This window comes from Ambystoma mexicanum, chromosome 14 (assembly GCF_040938575.1).
Source record: "Ambystoma mexicanum isolate Mex_15411 chromosome 14, UKY_AmexF1_1, whole genome shotgun sequence".
NCBI lineage: Eukaryota > Metazoa > Chordata > Amphibia > Caudata > Ambystomatidae > Ambystoma > Ambystoma mexicanum.
Genome location: NC_090940.1, coordinates 92,678,998 through 92,699,349, shown reverse-complemented (window position 1 = coordinate 92,699,349; position 20,352 = coordinate 92,678,998). Strand labels below are relative to the sequence as shown.

At 46.0% G+C, this 20,352-nt stretch overlaps 1 protein-coding gene across 2 annotated transcripts in view; it reads left to right on the top strand.

Annotated features, from left to right (window-relative positions):
* The window catches only part of GALNT16 (polypeptide N-acetylgalactosaminyltransferase 16), a 608,740-nt gene that overhangs the window by 550,343 nt on the left and 38,045 nt on the right, over positions 1-20,352 (top strand). For both annotated transcript variants that reach the window (XM_069638585.1, XM_069638586.1), the window contains exon 12: positions 8,787-8,870. In XM_069638585.1, the coding sequence (XP_069494686.1) occupies positions 8,787-8,870 (84 nt within the window). The remainder of the gene's footprint in view (positions 1-8,786; positions 8,871-20,352) is intronic.

Sequence of the window (20,352 nt, the reverse complement as noted above, 5' to 3'; positions counted from 1 at the left end):
AGTGAGTATCACATTTTCCATCAGCACTGAAAGCTTCTTTGACAGATTAAGTCACTTCTGTTTCTTTGTGTCATGTTTTGGAAATTAATGGAGATCTGTTTCCTTTGCATTCTGATGTCTGGGCTCTTGCTTTTTTGCATAAAAATATCAGGACTACAATTCCCGGAATGCAAATCAAAACCGGCCTCTACAAGCTCATCAAACTAGACATGCAGGTTGTCTGAAGTGTGCTGATAAATGTCATGTATGAAGTGTGGATGGAAACGGGGGCACAGTCTGTGTGCCCCTGAAAACCTCCGGAATGGGAATAGCGAGCAGGGCCAGCTCAGCAGAGGCAGAAGGAAGAGTGGGGGAAAGGAAGCTTCCTCCTGGATTTTTTGGTTCTAGATTAGGAATAAAGCAAAGCTTAGATTGTTGACACAACTGTTACCAGAGAGATCGCCCCAAAGGATGGTGGAGAACGGGAGATTGGGAATCGCTGATGAAAAGACAACATTCTGGGTGAGTCCCCATATCAGCAACATGAACAATCAGTAAGAACTCTGGGATGTCCCTCGGTTTGTTTATCTTTGGTTGATTCTATGTCATTTCATCACTTGCTATTTCATCCCCTAGCATTTTAACGTGTACATTATATCAAACATTTTTGTGGGGGTTACCCCCCAACTCTCCCACCCCCACTTATTTTGAACTCTTCCCTACCCCCATAACCCCTTATCGGCCCTCCCTCCCCCCCCTAACAAATTAGATGAGCATATTTGTTGTAATATACACGTTAAAATGTCAGGGGATGAAACTGCAGGCGATGAAAGGATGTTGTACCCTTTAGTTGCATTGCATCAATCTTTAGCCATCTCCTTTAAAGACTTTAATTGGCCGAATTGAACATTGTGCTTAAAGTAAAACGGACAAAATTTAAAAATAATACTACTTTGTAAACTGTTTACATGGTTGCATTGCACATTGGCCATTGACTCTAAGCTTGGTTAAGATCAGCAAATTCAGGGTAGTGGAATATTACAATAGCATAGGAAGCACCATCAAAAAGTGCGAGACGCAAAATCCCTCGTTACGAGTTGGCCGGTGCGGAATTAACGTGCTGGTATTACCGTATACCAGCAGGTTTCCGCACCAGCCAACTAAAAGTTTGTGCTGTGGTGCCAGGAATTACCTCCAGCTAGGAGCTGGAGGTAATTCCGCCACCTCACCTGCAGAAATCAACGGTATTACTGGTGTATGAAATACCAGCAAATCCCCCCCATGGATTCCAATGGGACTCCATAGAAGGGATTTACCACCATCACCGGCACTCGTAATACCACTGGACTGAGTGCTGGTAACAGTATTACCATTTTCCAGTATCCTGGTGGAATTTCTGCCAGGATACCGGCAAACTCGTAATGACGACTGTCTGGTCGTTTTTGACTTCGCATCTCACGACACTGTTGTATTTCATTTTGCATATTGTGTTCACTTTTCACTTTCCTACACCCGCCCGGGGCCCAGTACATTCAAGAAAATAATTCTGCACAAAAGCACAGGAAATGGCCCCCCTCAGGAGCACTCAAACGTCCCGCAAATTGGCACAACTTATTTTAAAGGAGCGTACAAAAATAAGCACTATTTTACTTTTATTTGCTTTATGATACATAAGTCTATTGAGTGTGTGTTGACATTGACTAGTGGATTCAAATGAGGTCTAATATATCTATTATGCTTGGGTATGTTTCTGTAGTCAGCTGATGCAATTTATCAGTGTTAGGTTGCCCTCTGCTGTGCAAATGGCAACGTGCACTCACTTCAACAGCAGCTTTCATTTCAACATGCGGATGCAATTTATCAGTGTTAGGTTGCAACAAAAAGAATGGGCATGGTTCTACGCAGGCACCTTCACCTTCCACTATCGCAAACATTCAGAAGTTACTTCTTTCCACCCCCACTTCTCTTCACACAGGGCACGGCTGTTCCAATATCGCGCCTAGAAACACTTGTGTACAGGCGCGTTATAAATGCCATATCATATCAATGAACAGTTAATTACCAGCTGAACGTTTCAGCCTCTAAAGAGCGAAACGCTGTAGGACGAATGCCTCCTCACGGGCTAACACAAAGTAGGTGCTGTAATAATCTACTATGCAATCTTATGCCATCACAGGGACTCTTCAATGGAACAAGGTTGACAATTACGTGTTTAGAAAGACACATCATGGAGGCCAGTGTGATCGATGGACCTTGGATACTGTTCTTATAGCGCGCACACCGCTCATTCCATCGGATACATTTAGACTTTTTAATTACCATTATTAAGTCACAGGGACCTACACCCCCCTTCCTGGAAGTGATGGGTGGTAGTTCTGATATTTAAAACTGGGGACAGAAGTGACACTATGAATTACCGACCGATATTGACCTTTAAGCTATGCTAGAACGGTGTATTGTATGCTGGGAACAGTCCTAACATTTCTGGATTCTGTTTTCCAGTCTTCGCTTGTATGGAAGGTTCTTGCATGATGTGAAGGTCCTGAGGTGTTCTTATCTTATCTCTCCAATGGACAGACTATCCCAAAAGTACAGCCAGGGTTTGATTGAGATTGGATCCAGCGTAATTTCTACTGCAAGTGTGGATTTCTTTAAAACATATTCCGGACTGTCCTGTGAGTTGCAGTGTGCACCTTGGTTAGAATCTTACTGCCCATCAATGAAAGGACCTCACGGGTGTGTGTGGGGTGGGCACACACAGTTCTTCATTAAAGCCTTTTCTGGGCATTATTGAATCCTTAAAGCGGGAAACCCCCAAAGTAGTATCTGGGAAATCAACGACTCCCCTACATCGCACTGCATTTAGACTTAAAGTTATTGAGTCTCAAAATGACTGTTCAACTTGACAGTGATAGGTTTACTTTCTTGAACTGTCTGGTGGTGCACCAGCTGCCACTTCTTGAGCGCGGCTTGAGACTTCTAGAAATCCAATTGCTATTTTGTGCTACGGGTTTGTTGTGAGATTTGGAAAACTGAAGGTATGATCGTTCTATATACATCATTAAGTAGTTATGGACTTCCACTTTTTTGTCAAAGAAATTATTTGCTCTGAATATTGTAAGCATTGAAGTATTTTGATGGTGCAGAAAATGGAACAGCACCCACCTTCTTAGCCAATGCTGTTGGGCACTGCTGGGGTTCTGTCTGTGGTGGAGGCACAGTTCTGTCTGGTTGGGTTGACCTCCTGGATCTTCCTTTGGCAAGTAGTGTTGCCCTTTTCCTGCACCCATAGATTGGATAATGGGTTTGGGTAGTGGTTGCAAGGTTATGATGTTTTGAGGGCTTCTGCGGCTCATGGGTGGCATTGTTAGTGCAGGTTTATTCATTTGTACATTCTTTGGGAGTGGCTCTAATGACTCTGGTGTGTTTGCTGTGGTAATGGTGTATGCATTGCCTGCTATTGGAAGGCATTCACTCTGCAGGCAGTTGTTTCCATCATGTGGTATGTGTACTGTGATGAAGTCCCCTGCCTGGCTCTTTGGACATCTAGTGGAGTGACCATGGGAGTCTGTCCCCCCTAACACCCCTCAGAGGTAGTGGCTGAGGAGACTAGGGCACTCTATGAGAGGATCCCCCAGGTCACCCTCACTTAGTCCCCGTCTCTGTGCAGGTTCTTCCAGGTGACACTCCCATTCGGCATCCTCCATCCCCAGCTTCCAGCAGGAGGTCCTCCGGGTGACACTCCCATGCAGCATCAACCCTCCCCGGCTTCCAGCAGGAGGTCCTCCGGGTGACACTCCCATGCAGCAGCATCCCTCCCCGGCTTCCAGCAGGTAATCCTCCCGGTGACACTCCCATGCAGCATCCTCCCTCCCCACCTTCCAGCAGGAGGTCCTCCGGGTGACACTCCCATGCAGCAGCATCCCTCCCCGGCTTCCAGCAGGTAATCCTCCAGGTGACACTCCCATGCAGCATCCTCCCTCCCCACCTTCCAGCAGGAGGTCCTCCGGGTGACACTCCCATGCAGCATCCTCCCTCCCCACCTTCCAGCAGGAGGTCCTCCGGGTGACACTCCCATGCAGCATCCTCCCTCCCCGGTTTCCGGCAGGAGGTCCTCCGTGTGACACTCCCATGCAGCATCCTCCCTCCCCGGTTTCCGGCAGGAGGTCCTCCGGGTGACACTCCCATGCAGCATCCTCCCTCCCCGGTTTCCGGCAGGAGGTCCTCCGTGTGACACTCCCATGCAGCATCCTCCCTCCCCGGTTTCCAGCAGGTAATCCTCCAGGTGACACTCCCATGCAGCATCATCCCTTCCCCGCTTCCAGCAGGTAATCCTCCAGGTGACACTCCCATGCAGCATCATCCCTCCCCGGTTTCCAGCAGGAGGTCCTCCGGGTGACACTCCCATGCAGCAGCATCCCTCCCCGGCTTCCGGCAGGTAATCCTCCGGGTGACACTCCCATGCAGCATCATCCCTCCCCGATTTCCGTCAGGAGGTCCTCCGGGTGACACTCCCATGCAGCATCAACCCTCCCCGGTTTCCGGCAGGAGGTCCTCCGGGTGACACTCCCATGCAGCATCAACCCTCCCCGGTTTCCGGCAGGAGGTCCTCCGGGTGACACTCCCATGCAGCATCAACCCTCCCCGGCTTCCGGCAGGAGGTCCTCCGGGTGACACTCCCATGCAGCAGCATCCCTCCCCGGTTTCCGGCAGGAGGTCCTCCGGGTGACACTCCCATGCAGCAGCATCCCTCCCCGGCTTCCAGCGGAAGGTCCTCCGTGTGACACTCCCATGCAGCATCCTCCCTCCCCGGCTTCCAGCAGGAGGTCCTCCGGGTGACACTCCCATGCAGCATCACCCCTCCCCGGCTTCCAGCAGGAGGTCCTCCGTGTGACACTCCCATGCAGCATCCTCCCTCCCCGGTTTCCGGCAGGAGGTCCTCCGTGTGACACTCCCATGCAGCATCATCCCTCCCCGGTTTCCGGCTGGAGGTCCTCCGGGTGACACTCCCATGCAGCATCATCCCTCCCCGGGTTCCAGCAGGAGGTCCTCCATTAGAGATGGACCGTCGTTCCTCAAGGCACTTCTACCCACAGACACTGGCGAGCCAAACTCCCTCACAAATACTTAGGCTTTTAAAAGACTTGCTCCCCAATCAATGGCCCTGCCCCCTTTAACAAACCAGCTGACAACTCTGCAATGTGTACCCGGAAACAGAAGCCTCTTCCTATGCCCAAAAAGCAGCAGTTCCTGTATTCTTGACATCAAGAGAGTTGAACACCTTGGGGCAGGGAAAACACTCAGCAAAGCCAATCAAATCTCCTTGCTGTGGATAGCATACACGCGTTCAGACATCAAAGGCACATTACATGTTTCTCAAGCGCCATCTCTTGAAGGCGGCAGACATCAAGAGCACGCCATAGTGCCAGCTCAGCGCGTGCGCACAGACATCAAGAGCACATTCAATTTCATTCCACATCTCGCTTGGTGAACACGTTCAGACGTCAGCGAGACTTTCAATTTTTCTCTGGCGCTCGCTCGGATGTCAGAGGAAAATTGGAATTCTCGCGTGGCACTCAATAGACAAGCCTGCACAGACCCTTGGGGCTCACTGCGCTCCCCTGAAATACTCGCACAGCGACACCACAATGAGCGTTAAGAGGAGGTTGAAGAGGGAGGACAGAGTTTGCAGGAGGTTGGAGATGAGGATTGTGGTGGAAGCGGTCGCAGAGGTGGAGAGAGACTTGTAGGAGATGGTGAAGAGACATTAGGAAAAGGTGGAGACCGACTTGGAGAAGGTCGCAAAAGAACATCGGGGTGGGATAGCGAGGTCCTTTGCACGAAGTTCAGGAAGGATTGAGAGTGCACGCTTTCCCCAATACAGGGGGTAGGGGTGAGGCCCTGAATTGAATGGGCCAATCCCACTTTACAAGAAGGAACAAGACTGTGGCATAGACCTGACGAAGAACAGGACCACCACAGAAGACCATTTATTTATTTATTTGCATTTGTTAGGCAGGTATACAACAAGTAAATTGTGTTTCAAAGCGCCCACATGGCAACGGGGGGGGGGGACATGAGATTGAAAAACAATATATACACTGGAGGGTAAAGACGAACCTACTATACCTTGTGAATATTTAGCAAGTGCAGAGAGAGAAGAGGGAAAGAGGGAGTGGTGGTAAGCGCTGAAGTGTCCATGCTAGTGGGTGAGCAGCAGATGTAAGTGCCTAGTATAGTAAGTGCTAGGGAGCGTTGAGCTACAATATGTGGGTAAGTGCAGGTGAGTGGGTGCCGAGGTAAGTGCTGTGTGTAGGCAGAAGCTGAGGAGATTGGGTGTGGGGGGCCAGGGCCCCAAAGACACATAAGGGCCCTGGGCACCAATCACAGCGACTCAGAGTTTAGCGAAGAAGGGAAGGAGGAAATGAAAGTCTTGAGGAGCTTCCGGAATTTCAGAAAGTCCTGCTCAAGGCGCAGAGGCAGGGGAAGGCTGTTCCATAAGAGGGAGCCAGCAGAAGCAAGAGATCGACCACCTACACTCTGTTTAGTGAAATGCTTCCCACACAGAGAGTTGGTTCCAGAGGAAGGATATGTGTAGGGGGAAGAGTATTTGGTAATAGCAAGTTGCAGATAGCGTGATCCCAGGCCCCAGACAGCCTTGTGGATGATGCAGAGGGATTTGAATTTAATCTATAGAGCAACCTGGAGCCAGTGAAGAGTTTTTGGAGCAGGAGAGATGCAGTCCATGGGCTTGAGGCCAAGTATACGTTAATGGTGGCCCTCTAAACAGCCCCTTTCTTAACACTCCAGGGAGAAATCCCCTATTGCCTCACGAACTAAAGAAAAGACAAGAGAGGGAAACTCTGGGGAGACCAGTGATGGGGATACCCCAATAGAAGGATGCAGGAAATCCTCCTACCCATCCTGAGGACACAGTCAGCCCTTTGTGGGGAAAAAATAATCCCTTTAAGTCCAGGACAAAACTCAAAGGAGAAGAAAATCGCGACGGTGCAGAAACGAAGTGTGGGGACCCCTTATACTCAAGACTGAGTAACAAGGAGGGGGTGAAGATACCCATAGAAGCCCAGAAGTAGGGAGTCGGAAAACCATAAACTCAACCTGAGACTGCAAACCAATCCTCTAGGGTAAAGGGGTACATAAAGTGTAGGCACTCTTTTAACCCCGACTATACTGTTTTGTCTAACGTTGAGTCCTGAATATTGTTTTGCCTACTCTGTGTTATGTTCCATAACAAAGAACTGTGGTTTTACCAGTAGTTCTAGCTTGGCCTGGTTATTGATCCTTGTCCTCCTTGTCCTCGTGCTTTGTGCTGCGCATCATGTGACATGTGCATCAGGCATTAAAGCTGGAGACTGTGTATGGTCTCTGTATTGTGGTATTTGTAAAGCGCATCCCTGCCATCCAGGTGGCCTTGTGGTGCTGGGGAAAGTCTTGAGTGATCTCTGACAAACTCAGCTGGTGCAGGGCTGTCCTGGAATATGGCTTTCATGCCCTGCCTGGAGGGCGGTCATGGCCTTTAACGGCCTGCCAGCCTGAGCTAGGGTAGGCCCCCGCAAAGCGAGGGTCTCAGCTCAGGCTGTGGGCCGTTAAAGGCCATGTCCGCCCTCCTGGCATGGCATGAAAGCCATTCGTGCCATTCGTACCCCGGGGTTCGCCTGGTGGGGTGGGGGTGGTGTGTGTGTGTGTGTGTGTGTGTGTGTTGTGCATGCATAGGGCGTGATGTGCTCTGCATGTAACCCTCTGTTAGGTGCAGGTTAGTGTATTAGTATAAAATGATCTGTGATGGGCCATATTTAACCATTGGTTGAGGCCACATTTTTTCTAAATCCTTAACTTCAATATTTAAAAATGGTAATGAGCAAATCCATGCCTTTCACAACTATTTAAACAATGCTGCTAACGTTTTCATTAAAAATCCCAAATGGTGTAAAATTCTATAACCTTTTCAAGATGTAATGAACCGTTGTCGCTTATATGTTTTGAAACCTTTTTCATGAGCAATCTGTTTTTTTTACTCTCAAATAACGTCTTAACTTTTTAATAAATTGTTATTAAGAGTTCACACTTTTTGAAGCTCATCTTTGAAAACAATCCCACAATTTCTGGCAAAAAATATTCTAGAAAGCAAGGCACACATTATAAGGACGTTTTTGCCTGTGTAACTTATTTTATTCTGATTGTTTAAAACTATCTCGCAAATGTCTTACATGAAGAGTTCACCATTTTTAAAGCTCCTCTTAAAAAAAAAAAAATCTCAAGACCTTTTGGAGAAAAAAGGTATTCTAGCTAGCAAAGCAAAAATAACAAGTCCTTTCTTGCCTATATACCTTTTTGGAAAATCTTTATTCTGCTTACCTAAAAGGCTCTCAGATAGCTTCTTAACCTTTTAACAAACATACTCCTAGTAAGAGTTCACACTTTTTTTTTTTTTTTAAAAAACGCCATTTATTGCAAAAAAACATTCTAGCAGGTAAAACACACATTAGAGGTATGTTGTGGCTTTTTGAACTATTTTATTCTGATAGTTTAAAATGGGGAAAGGCTGGTACATTTGCAATGATGCCATTGGAAATGAATGCACGTAGAAAAGTGTAATTTCCCCCATTTTGTAAAAATAAATTGTGGTACATCTTTGCTTACCCACCCTGGTGGACCATGACTCTTCCCAAACTGTCGACCAGACGCAATAGACTAGCATGGGTAGAACATGCTGGCCATCAGCCTGCGCGGACACGCGCCGCACGCTACCTGGATCTAGTCCTAACCACTGTTTCCCTTACTTCCAGCGTTTCAGACCGAATGGAGCTACGGAAGCAAATGAACTGCAAGTCCTTCCAGTGGTACCTGGAGAACGTCTACCCAGAACTCAAGTAAGTGCTCTCTACAAGCGCCACCAGTGAGCGTGGAGACTGATACTGTTCTTTTAGAAGTTTTGTATAATAGCCTCACCCTCTGACAGCCACGCTGCAAGGTGTGGAAAAACACGTTCTTCCACCAAACATGCCACAACATTCAAATCCAATCAAATGTGCTTGTATAGCGCAACTAATCACCAAAGGCATCAAGGCGCTGACATGAGAAGCGACAGCAAAAGAGTAGAGTGGTCTAGCCAAACAGGTATGCTGGAAAATCAGTGGCAGCTGCTCCTGTTATGGTCCATTTCTTTATAAAATAAGTACTCCTTTCAAGGTTGAAATTCGTGTCTGTGCTGAGCTATTTTATACCACACTTCGACATGGCTTGGGCTAGTAATTGGCCATGCATCTATATCGTGGCCAATCACGCAAGTTACGGGCAACGCAGCATACCGCTTGGAGCCATGGTCCCTACCACTATGATATGCCCGCTCCCTAGGTTACATCCCGAGGGGAGGGCTATAATAGCTCATATAGCCCTCATCACAAGAGCTACAATAGTGTCATAAAATGCTACACGTTGAGTGTAGATTGCTCTAATGAAAGCAATGTGAGACAGGGGAGCCCCCCTAAAACATACATTCCCTTCTAGCTACAAGTGTGTGTCCATTAGTCAAGCAAATGATGACTATTAATGCATTTCCCCTAGGGCCTTTGCGAATATTGTTGGACTGTACTGTAAATTATGCATGTGTTGGGGTCCCGGGAGTGTGCAAAAAAACACTCTGGAGTGCATTTCGTATTCAGAGAATGTGCTCTGGGATGTGCACCCCCCCCACGGCACTGTTTCCTGCATCTGGTCTTCCCTGTTGCGCACCAGGCATTGGGGACTGCACCAAGTAGTGGAGGGTGGGAGGGCTTTCCTACTAGGCAGGAGAGCCAATTTCTGAATGTTCTGGGGGGGGGGGGGGGGGGGGCTGGTACTCGGATTTTAGGCAAGTGGCATTGGAATGGTATTAACATTGTTGCCTTGCGCCGGTTTTCCCAGTGGGTACCCAGGCCCCAGGGCGCCTGCATACGGTGCGCCCCTGCTACTCAACAAAATATGGAAGTCCATGCAAACCATGAGTGCTCTACTTTATACAGCGAAAGGAGTAGAAATGCACCCCCTGCACTCACGGGGAAGAGGATTGGCCTCATGCCTGCACCTCCTTGGGTGCAGGGGGCGAATGCATGTCCATGCAGCGGCGATGCACCAAACACATTGCTATGCATGGCGGGGCAGACTGCGGGGTGTGGCTGCACTACGCGTGGCTTTGTTCTGCACGCAGGCCCCCTTTGTGAATAATGGACCCTGATAGAGTCTGCGTTGCTTGCGCGGCGTGACAAGGACTTTGCTGGTCACCTGCTGCTGTCATCGGGGTCCATGAATTGACCCCGGCGAGTATAAAATCCTTCATTGTGTATTGTTAGACATTCCTGGCTACGCCTCTAGATTTTAAGTATATTCTGTAGTGGAGGGCGTTCATGGTGATAAAGTGTCTTTGAAAGATTTAGTCCAGTAAAAGCGATAGACTCGGAATATTAAAGTCCAGGATTGCCAATTTTTCATAGTCAGCATGGCGGCCTATCACTACAGCCGTTGCAATCTTGGGTTAGGTCACTGAAGCCTGGAACGCCGTGCAAGAGGAATTGGAAGCTGTACAGGATTGTTGACAAGGAGGCTCTGTTAGGAATATGCTGAAGCCAGTGATTTGACAAATTGGCATTTTGGTGCGAAGAGATTTAGATTCATAATTTTGAAATTTGAAAGACTTTTTGAAGAATAGTGATTTCCACTTGAACTTTGCCAGAGTGCATTGTTGGCCCCGAGGAGGACCTTGAAAGTGAAGGTCGAAACATGTGTCAGCTTAGGCTACTCATTCTTGGATAGTTTTAAGATAAAGACATTTACAAGAAACTGTTTAAGTGGTTACAAAACTGTACTACTAGAGTGTTGTCAAGTGTCATTGAGGCACTGGCGCAATTGGGAAAAACGTACCTGATTGGTATAAACAAGAGATCCTGATTGGAAGAGGGCGGAATATATTATCTGACATGAAACCCTGGGGAAATTGACTCCAGTGGAGTTTATCGGCCATGGGCCTAACTATTTAACCGTGGAATGTAAACATTTTAGGAGGCAGAGCCAATTTTTAGTAGCCACACTTATTTTGCAAATTCAGAAGAAAACTGCAATGAAACTGCCAGAATACTAATACAATTATTTACTACTAGTAAAGCAAAGGTAGCCTCTTTGTAAGTTTGCAACTGTTTTTATTAAAGATCAGCCTTATTTACCAATTCCTTCCATATGTAAAAAGGAGGTAATAAAGTTGCCTCACGTGTATATTCACAGTTCATTTCAAGAAAGACCATATTTTTTTCAATAAATATCCAAACTGTTAGAATCAATTAGTTGCATATAATCCTCTCCAAGGATAGTATTTTTTGCCTTGCTTACAATACTAGTATTGTGTATACATTCGCCTACTCGTTTCACCCAGCTGTGAGCATTAGCAGGTTTAATGGTAGGGTAACACGAGTGTTGCCTGTATCATCTTACATTTGTAAAAAAAATTAAAAAATCTTAGGGCTCTGAAATTACCTGCGTGGTGCATCTTTGTGCAATTATTCTCTACATTATAAAACTACAATACAAGTTTTCTCACTTTTGTTGCGTTCGTGAGGTCTGTTTGGTTGCAGTGATTGAAAGGGGCCAAAAAAGTTGGGGGACACATTAACATATGGAATCGGATGGGATGGCACCAGAAATTAACATAACAAAGTAAAATATGCAAAAGTTATTCAATTGGCTTTGTTTAACCATACAAATTGCACAGGACGAATGGCATTTGCCTTTAAAATCAAGACACACATAAAACCAAGAGAGGATATTTTCTTCTAATAGTGTTTTTGAAAACAATAAAAGGTGTGCATGTTATAAACTCCAAGAATCAATAGCAATGTTCTCCTGGCAACATGCAGTCCTGAAATGTTACATTTCAACTTTAGTTGTGTGCTATGTCTCATCAGGCTATATGGTGCAGGGGTGAGGTGTCCGCCCGACTGCGGTTCGAGTCCCGAGGTCGGCATACATTCAGAAAAGACAGCCAATGGTTTTCATTTTATACACTGGGGGGATGTACCCTCGACTTGAGCCCTGCTGATTCTCCACACTAGTTGTGAGACTGTTTTGCAGGAAGATGTCTGTCCTTGTGGAGCCCAGACTTCAACTGGGAGCCTAAACAAGCTGAGGCTTTGTTCGCAGAAGAAATATTTTTTGTCAGAATACTGCTGGTGATAATTTTCACTACCACTGGTGGTATTCCTAAAAAGCTGCTTCTTTAAAGCTGTACCCCTGCACTAATGAGTAACAGTAGTTATATTTTGGGATTACCACCAGTGGTATTGCAACATTTCTTTGTTTAAAAAAAACCTATTTTCACCCTCATTTTGAGGGTGGAAATGGATAGTGCACTGTAGTAGTTTATTCCACTACCTTACATTTTATTATGCACGAAAGGGCCAATTCTCACAGTCACGTAGTGGTGTACTATCTAGACAGGACACCAGGCTCAGAATCTAACAGCTTTGATAGGGGCTTCCACAGCTTTTGCCCAAAATAACAGAGGGAGGTATAAGTTGACCAAAATGCGGACAATCTGATAAAGGCAAATGACTAACTGAAGAGTTCCCCACTAACTAAAAGTTCTGGAGGTTTCTTCAGTCCTTCTTTTAATTCAGGGGTTCCTATAATCTCCATTTGAACTTGGACCGAACACAAAAAAAAGACAGATCTCTCTCTCTCTCTCTCACACACACGCACACACACGCCCTCCCCCCCATTCGTTTACCTGACACTTCGGAACCGGTCAGCCCCTGCATGCATCAGTGTGCGGCAGGGACGTGACAATTCGATTTAGAGAGACCGCTCGGTGCGGTCACAGAAAGGTCTTTCTGAAAAACATTTTTTTTTCTCGTTTTTTAGAAAAAGGTCTTTGTAAATATATGTAAAGGAGTCTCCTCCCCTTTTTCCACCTGCCTGCTGCGACACGTTTTCTTCACGAGGGCGGTAAAATAAGAGGGTAGCGAACTACTCTGAGCTCATCCCTTAGCGGATATCCAAGCCCATATGCCTCACCCTCAGGCTCCTTCCTACTGGCTGGTCTTCTCCCCCATTCCTAATGCTTTTCCTAATTGGCTTTTCAATGAACTCAATATGTTTTCTTTGCATTTTGCTGCCCTCTCTGTTGTGTCTTCTTTGCCTCTTTGGGACCCTCCTTCCCACTCACATTTACTATCTGTCTCCACAGCTTCTTAGCCCCTTTGGCCGATTAGCCTCCTCCAAGGATTCCCCTCGCACTGTCTCCTGTTCTCCCTACCTCACATTCCCCCCTTCGGGCATGTTTTTCTTTCGATTCATTTTGCTCCTCTTGTCCTTTTCACCTTCCTCATGCCACATGGTAGGCCTCTCCCTCTCTGTTACACTCTTTGGACTCCTCCTATCTCCTCTAGCTACTCACCTTTCACCAGTTTATGTACCTCTACTCTCATCTCCCAACGATCACCTCTTGTTCCCCTCCGACATTGACCTTTTTTACCTCCCGACGTTCATCTTCTACTGCCCCCTGATGTTCACGCTCTTTGGCCAACACTCTACCATCACCTGCCTGCGGAGGTTCTTTGACGCGTGTCTTCTCGTAGACTCTCGTGCTGCTGCTGCGCACTCCGACCTCCAGCTTTCCCCCCTCTCTCTTATATCCCTAGCCCACTGTCCGCTTTCCAGATTTCCTGACTCTTTTGGGTCTCTGGTCCACTCGTGGTCTTCATCGTCCCCCCCTCCAACCCAGCAAGGGTCTCTGGTCCTCTCCATGGTCTGTAGATCTCCCTACTCATTTGATATGATATGATATATGATGGGTTATTTATAACGCGCTTAATACCCAGAGGTTTCTAAGCGCAGACCCGGAGATCGAACCTGTGGTGTTCCGTGTCGTCTTGCTTCCAAGGTGAGCATGTTGCCCCTGAGCTATCCTCCCGAGACCTGGGTCTCTGGTCCACTCTGTGGTCTCCAGCGCCTCCCCCTCACCTAGGTTACTGGCTCATTCTTTGGTCTGGCTAGCTGGACCTTCCATCTAGCTCTGCAACTCAAAGTGGTGCCTGAGATTGACCTTTGGAACCCAGCTTCTTCACAGCAGCTTCTTTCTGGGGCCTGACCCCTCCTCAATACGCTTCCCTGGTGCCGCCTCTATCACATACTCTTCCTCTACCCCTAATGGACTGAGTACCAGGGTTTAAAAAGCTCTGCGGGCCCTCTCCCTGGACTGGGGTTTCAGTGCAGGACTTCACCTGTGATCGGGAATTGGGGAGCGGCTGTGATAGGCTTCCCTTAACTGGCTCACCTGAGCCTGATTTCGGTTTTAGGGGCTAGACGTTTATATTTTGTCTGTCCGGCTTTCTAGAAATTTTGCTACAGAGCGAGGCCTGAGAAGGAGACCGCTCACCTGCCAGCTCAGGATATAAGACTGATGCAGCTAAATCATTTCAAAAGTGTGTCTAACTCTTCTGTATGGTAAAGGGAGACTTGCCTTCTATGAAAATGCAACTTTGTATTACTTGCATTTACACATGATGTAGATAGACAATGGATTGGGAAGACTGTTTCAGTCATGAGTGCAAATACTGACAGTAAATAGTGAATTGGCAACTCTGGGTTACTCGCAGGAATGTGCGACTCATGGAAAACTCCTTTCTGCAATGCAGGCTCTTTGCAATGGTAACAGTAACTATTTGATGGGTTTTGGTTGTTGTGAAGACGACTGTTAAATGGGAGTTGCTCCCCAGAGATTAGATTGTGACTACCTAAAGGGGGAGTAGCTACAGAGTCCCCCATTTCAGTAGAAACTAAAGCCATAGGTTTTTGGGTAGGGGGAGCTTATCATTTCCCTTATCCTATATGATCTCAGTTCCCCAGGTATATGTGTGTTCTGTCCCTGAGGATCTGCTTGTAAACTGTGCCCCCAGGGTAATGGTGGGAGGTTGTTGGCTTGCCTGGCCCCCAAGGTACTTAACGTGCCAGTGGGGCCGTCAGAGTCATTTTGTGCAAGGTTATCCTGATCCTTCAAATGTTATTATTCTGTGGACATTTGCAGAAGGATGCTTTATTTCTTTGGGAGGCCCTGTTTTGGCCTATCAAGTTTCCTTTGTTTGCGGTGTTTCTTTTGGGATGTGTTGGCGGTTTACTTCCATGAAGTTTTCTATTTAGCTCGGTGAGTTAAAGGGCCATGTTTTGAAAAAAAATGTCTGAACTTTAGGTGATTGTCTGTTGTTTGGATTTTCTTTGGGAGCGAGTTCAAAGTCTTGCCGCGATGCAGAAGACTGCTGTTCCTCCAAATGTACGCTTTGAGTATTGTCTAGGTTCAAGGCGAATGTCTTTGCTGGACCTTAATGTTCATTTTGGCTTGTAGATGGACATTGTTCCCTGAAGGAATTCTGCTCCTTGGCCGTGGATTGCTCTGTGTGTTATGTAGAGCGTTTTGAAGAAAATTCTGTAAATGCTGTCAGCAATGAATAGCAGAGGAAAAACAGATCGACTACCGCTCTCTATAGTGCCTTCATGAACACCAGGCAGGTAAATCATACAACTACTCAATCTGTAGTAGAGTGTGCACCTCTTTTAGACAGACAACCTTCTTCGCAAATCCTACCATTTTTTATTTTGCTTTCTTCAAATTGTTAAAAAGACATTAAAAAACATGTGATCACTTACAACATATTTCAAGGTCATATAAGAACCTTTAGCCATCGACCGTAACAATTAATTGGAGTGTATCACCACATTAGGTGTACATTGGTCTCTTATATACAACACTTGTTTTTCGATTCTTTTTTCTTTTTTTTTTTTATATAAGACCTGTTATGGTGTATCTGAATAATTAACCATGTATTCCTGGCAAAACATTATTTGGTGTTGCAAAAGAGATGAGGAAAAAAGCAAGTTAGTATTTCCTAATTGGTCGACATATATTTCGGCCTCTATTGTATGTACTGCACCATCTCAAGTGCTGTCAATCAATTCAGTGTATGGCCCATCTTCAGGACAAAACAGTTTATTCAAGGAAATCAATCCAATACCCCATTGGTAGATCTTCTGATCTAGAAATAAAAACAAGTAAAAAACTACTTTACTTGTAAGCACAAATTAAAACAAAGAAGTGTCTAGATGACAGTGTCATAGAGGTGATGTCTCAAATATCAATATATTCCGACATGATTACTAACCTGGTATCCACACTTTTAAATTGGGGATGTTTGAGGAAAGACCTTGAGTCGTATAGGTCTTCAATGAATAGCTCCATGTCTGAAAAGAGGTTGGTGATGAACTGTGAAATATTTTGCAAATACTGCATGGTTCGGCACTACCACAAAGGCTGCAACGTGACACCCAGTCTTCTGGATCACAGCACTTTACCAAGCGTGTTTTGTCACAAGCATCTCTGTGGGCTCACGGTTCAGAGGCTGACTCACTGCCATCGCCCACCACCAAAATGCCAGCATCGCTTGGCCGGGAAGTGTCATTTGGCCTTCATTGGCCTTTGTCGTGGGCAGGCATCACTGGACAGAAGGATCTGACTTAGAATTTTCCAGGAAAGTGTCTTCTGCAGAGATTCTTTCAAGACCCTCTACGGTAGTCCGATTAAGTGAGCTGCACAACTGTAGAATTAATTTAGCAAAAAATCCCCAATCACCTGACAATGGCAGAAAACATTTCTAAAAAGCTATTGTGTAATCAAATCCACTAATGTAGAACTGGTCCATGAATTGGCCCTTAACTAGCTGTGCAAGCATCCTCTATTCCTGCTGCATTGCATCAAGGTGGCTTAGCTGCTTTTCCAAAGGGTGCTACAGCTGTGCATTAAAAGCTCTAACTGGTCAACACTGAAGTCCACCTGGTCATCAGGCCACGCTTCATTTAAGAAAACCCAAAAGCAGTTAGTGGCTCTGAGGCCATCAATATCATCAGAAAGCAGAAGTGTTTCCACACTCTTAAATACCTTAACTCGTCTTTCAACAGCTTGTTCTATTTTTGCAAATCTTTTTTAAAACAAAATGTCATCATGAATTCTTGGTCCTTCCAGTTTCACCTAATTAAGCATTCAAAAAACAGCTGTTGCGGCCCTCCCAGACACTTCTGCCTGACTGTGCAGCAGGTTTTGGGCCTCCCTCTGGTTGCGAGTCCGGCGACTGCAGGGGGGTTTCCAGTTTCCCCATTTATAACATGCCTTTTGTGTCCTTTTTCCTCTCAAGGCACCATTCAAAATTGCTGCAGAAGTTGGGGGACAATAGGTTGTTGAGTTCAGCACCCTTTGTAGATCGTTCAAGATGACCCAGTCAATCGGGATCCCATCATTCTGGACACTAATCTGTATAAGTAAATGGAGATTGTTATTGTCCTCCTCTCAACCAACCAGAATGTTTAGAATACAGTCAATAACTACTGGTATTGACTGCATTCTGAACATTTTGATTTAGAAAGCAGCCTGGAATCAAAAATGCAATTTCCAGGCAAGATTTCTTTAAACAAGACACTTCCTTGTTCAACAGTAGCATTTTTTCTGCAGCGTCCTATTTAATACACCAAAGAGAAAGCTAAACTACGGAGAAATGATTTCAATTTCTTGTAGAGAAACTGCTACATTTACATGACACCTAATGACTGTTCATGTTAAACACGCTTTATCAAGTTTCAATTAAATTACTTAAGTTATGAAGGCAACCTTGCTCTTTAAATGCTATGAAATAAAACCACATTTAATTTACTAACTTAGTTTTTTTATTTACTATTAATGCAACAACTTTACTTCTCCACCGAACCTTCAAAACATGTATTGCTACCACCACTAATAGCCTTATAGACCTTGGGAGGGGTCCTTATTGCTTGGAGATAATGGCCTTCCCCAATTTATGGCCCTTGGCAATAATGACTATTTCCTCAGTCTATAAGGCGATATTAGTTTATCCAGAATTTCGCTCTTCCTGCAGCGGGCCTTCCCAACCGTCCACCTTGACTGCCGTTATCTTCAACTCTTACTGTCCTCGCCTTCCTTTTTTGGGACTTGTTCCTGTGGCCACCTGTTTTGCACTGCAGGCTCCCCCTCTCATTATCCTCAGTGTTGGAAATTGGAAAAATGTACTGGGGAAACCCTCTCATCCTTGGAGGGGTGGGGCCTTGGGGAGCAGTGATGTGTCCCTGGGCCAGGTCACACAGCCCAGTATCTTTTCCTGGCATTTTGCATAAAAGCAAAGAGCATTATGGGAACATAAGAATGCCCACAGTTTTACATTTGAAACATGTCTTATAGTAATTCAGTAAGAAACCCTTTTGAGCGAATAATGGAAGATGGATTCTGCTGTTTTGATTGGTCACAATACTCACCCTAACAAAAAAATGTCTGTACATTGCAGGGCATATATACCAGTTTGGACGGGTGCAACAAGTATGCGAGGGTATTGTGGTTTCTGTATTCTTGCAAGCAGGTGTTGCTCGTATGGAGACAAGTTTTGCAAGAGCAGGCTGCACCGCAGCAGTGATCGCGTACTTCGTTCTTAGTTCAGTGCACATTTTTCATCATGATAGTTGCTCTGCGTGCATCAGCGCTATGGATTTTGGTGTTTGGGTGGGGTGCACTGTGCAGTTACGCAGTCCCTGGGGTTCACGTATGTTCTGCTATCAAAGTGCTTCCTGGCTGGCTGGTTCTGTTAGGTGCCTATCAGCTGAAACTATTGCATTGGAGTAAAGCTGGGAGGGAGATGGCATTTCAGGAACAACACACTGCTTGCCGGTGTTTGGTTATCTATCCACCCATTGACTGCCCAGTGCTGTGTCAATCCCTATGGTCATTCCCACCCACTCCCCACCCAACACACATCCTCCTGGGATCTCTTTGAGCTAGCTTTAGCAAGAGGTCATTTCAAACTTTGTTCCGCATGGGCCTGCCAGTGTTATTTAAAAGCAGTCTTCTGAGAGTTAATGGCATATTTGGAGCTTTAAATAAGCTATTGATGCAATAAAAATGCCTTAACCAAGTAAGCCTTCAACCAATTGATTTATAAGCACCATGCATTTCCTTGCCCTGAAGTCCTGTTAAAACGAGCACTGTTTTGGTTTGTAGATAGGTATTGAATAAGCATTTGCCAGACACTGCTATCTTATGCCCAGGTATTTGCACTATGTTTCAGCTGCTTCCATGAATTGTCAGTTAGTACCATTCTGGCAGTGCCTGGAGAAAGCCTGTCCCATGCCTACACAAAAGCCCAAACTGTTGGCATTGCCAATGCTTGTTTTTTAAGCGTCACATTCCACAATTAAGTCAGCAACCATTGACCGAACTTTATAGCAAAGGTCAGAGTGCATTAGCGTAACTTTATTAAACCATGGCTAGTGAGATTCCTGAAACTAAAAGGTTTTAAAATGTTGAAGCACTTTAGGGTTTGTTTTTCAGGTTCTGTGGGGATTAAATACTGTTCTAGTACTTGGCTGTGGGGCTGTTGCGTGGTCACAGTCTGCAAAGCCTTCAGCATAGTCTAACGGTGCCAGCACAGACTGTGCTCATGCTGCTGCAGCAGCAGAAAGATGAGCTTTAGGAGGAGAAACAAGAGCGTCCCCAACGGGTGAGAAATGGAAGTATGTTTCTAGAGCTGGTCTGCAAGCTACCTGGGTGACATAGGAGTTGCTAATGTGTGCATTTAAGGGTCCGCCCAATCACGAGCCTGGCAGCATTTACTCCCAGCTCTAAGCTGGGGATAAATGCGCCAATTTAATACCAATTTTCGGGCGCTATTAACGCGTGCAAATTGCACCATTGGGTACTAATAGCGCCGGGCCAGGTGGCGGTAACGCTATTAACCCGGGCGGCTGCCGGGGTACTGCCCAACTCCTGATGAGGCCCTTAATGTGTTACATATATCACACTCATGTGCTACATACACTTTTCTAGAATTGCCCATTGCATTGTTCTTGTTTTTCTTGTCACTGGTAAATTGTGAGTGAGGTTTATCTGGTTTGAGGGCACAAACAAACACAATAGTTTATATTTCCAGGCATCGGGAACCCATTGGCTTTTGGCGACAGAGGGCATGTGTGAGTCATCATTTTCATTCTGCCACTTACTTGGGCCTGATTGACTTGGGCGGCAGTGGTAAAGCAGGTGGCATATTTAAACTCCTCTCTACTGCCTGGTTTTGTGTGGGGGAAACTTCCCCCACAAAAGCTTTACCGCATGCGGTATTGCCCATTTTTGTTTTACTGCATGACCAGAAAGGAGTGGGCTCCAAAATGGGGTGGAACAGAAGGGTTGACCACACCAGTCAACTTTTTGAGTTTCCAAAGCAAGTAAAAAAAGAGGATTTTGTTTTTGTGGGTGTAAGCGCCATTCATGCCTATGGACGGGCAAGG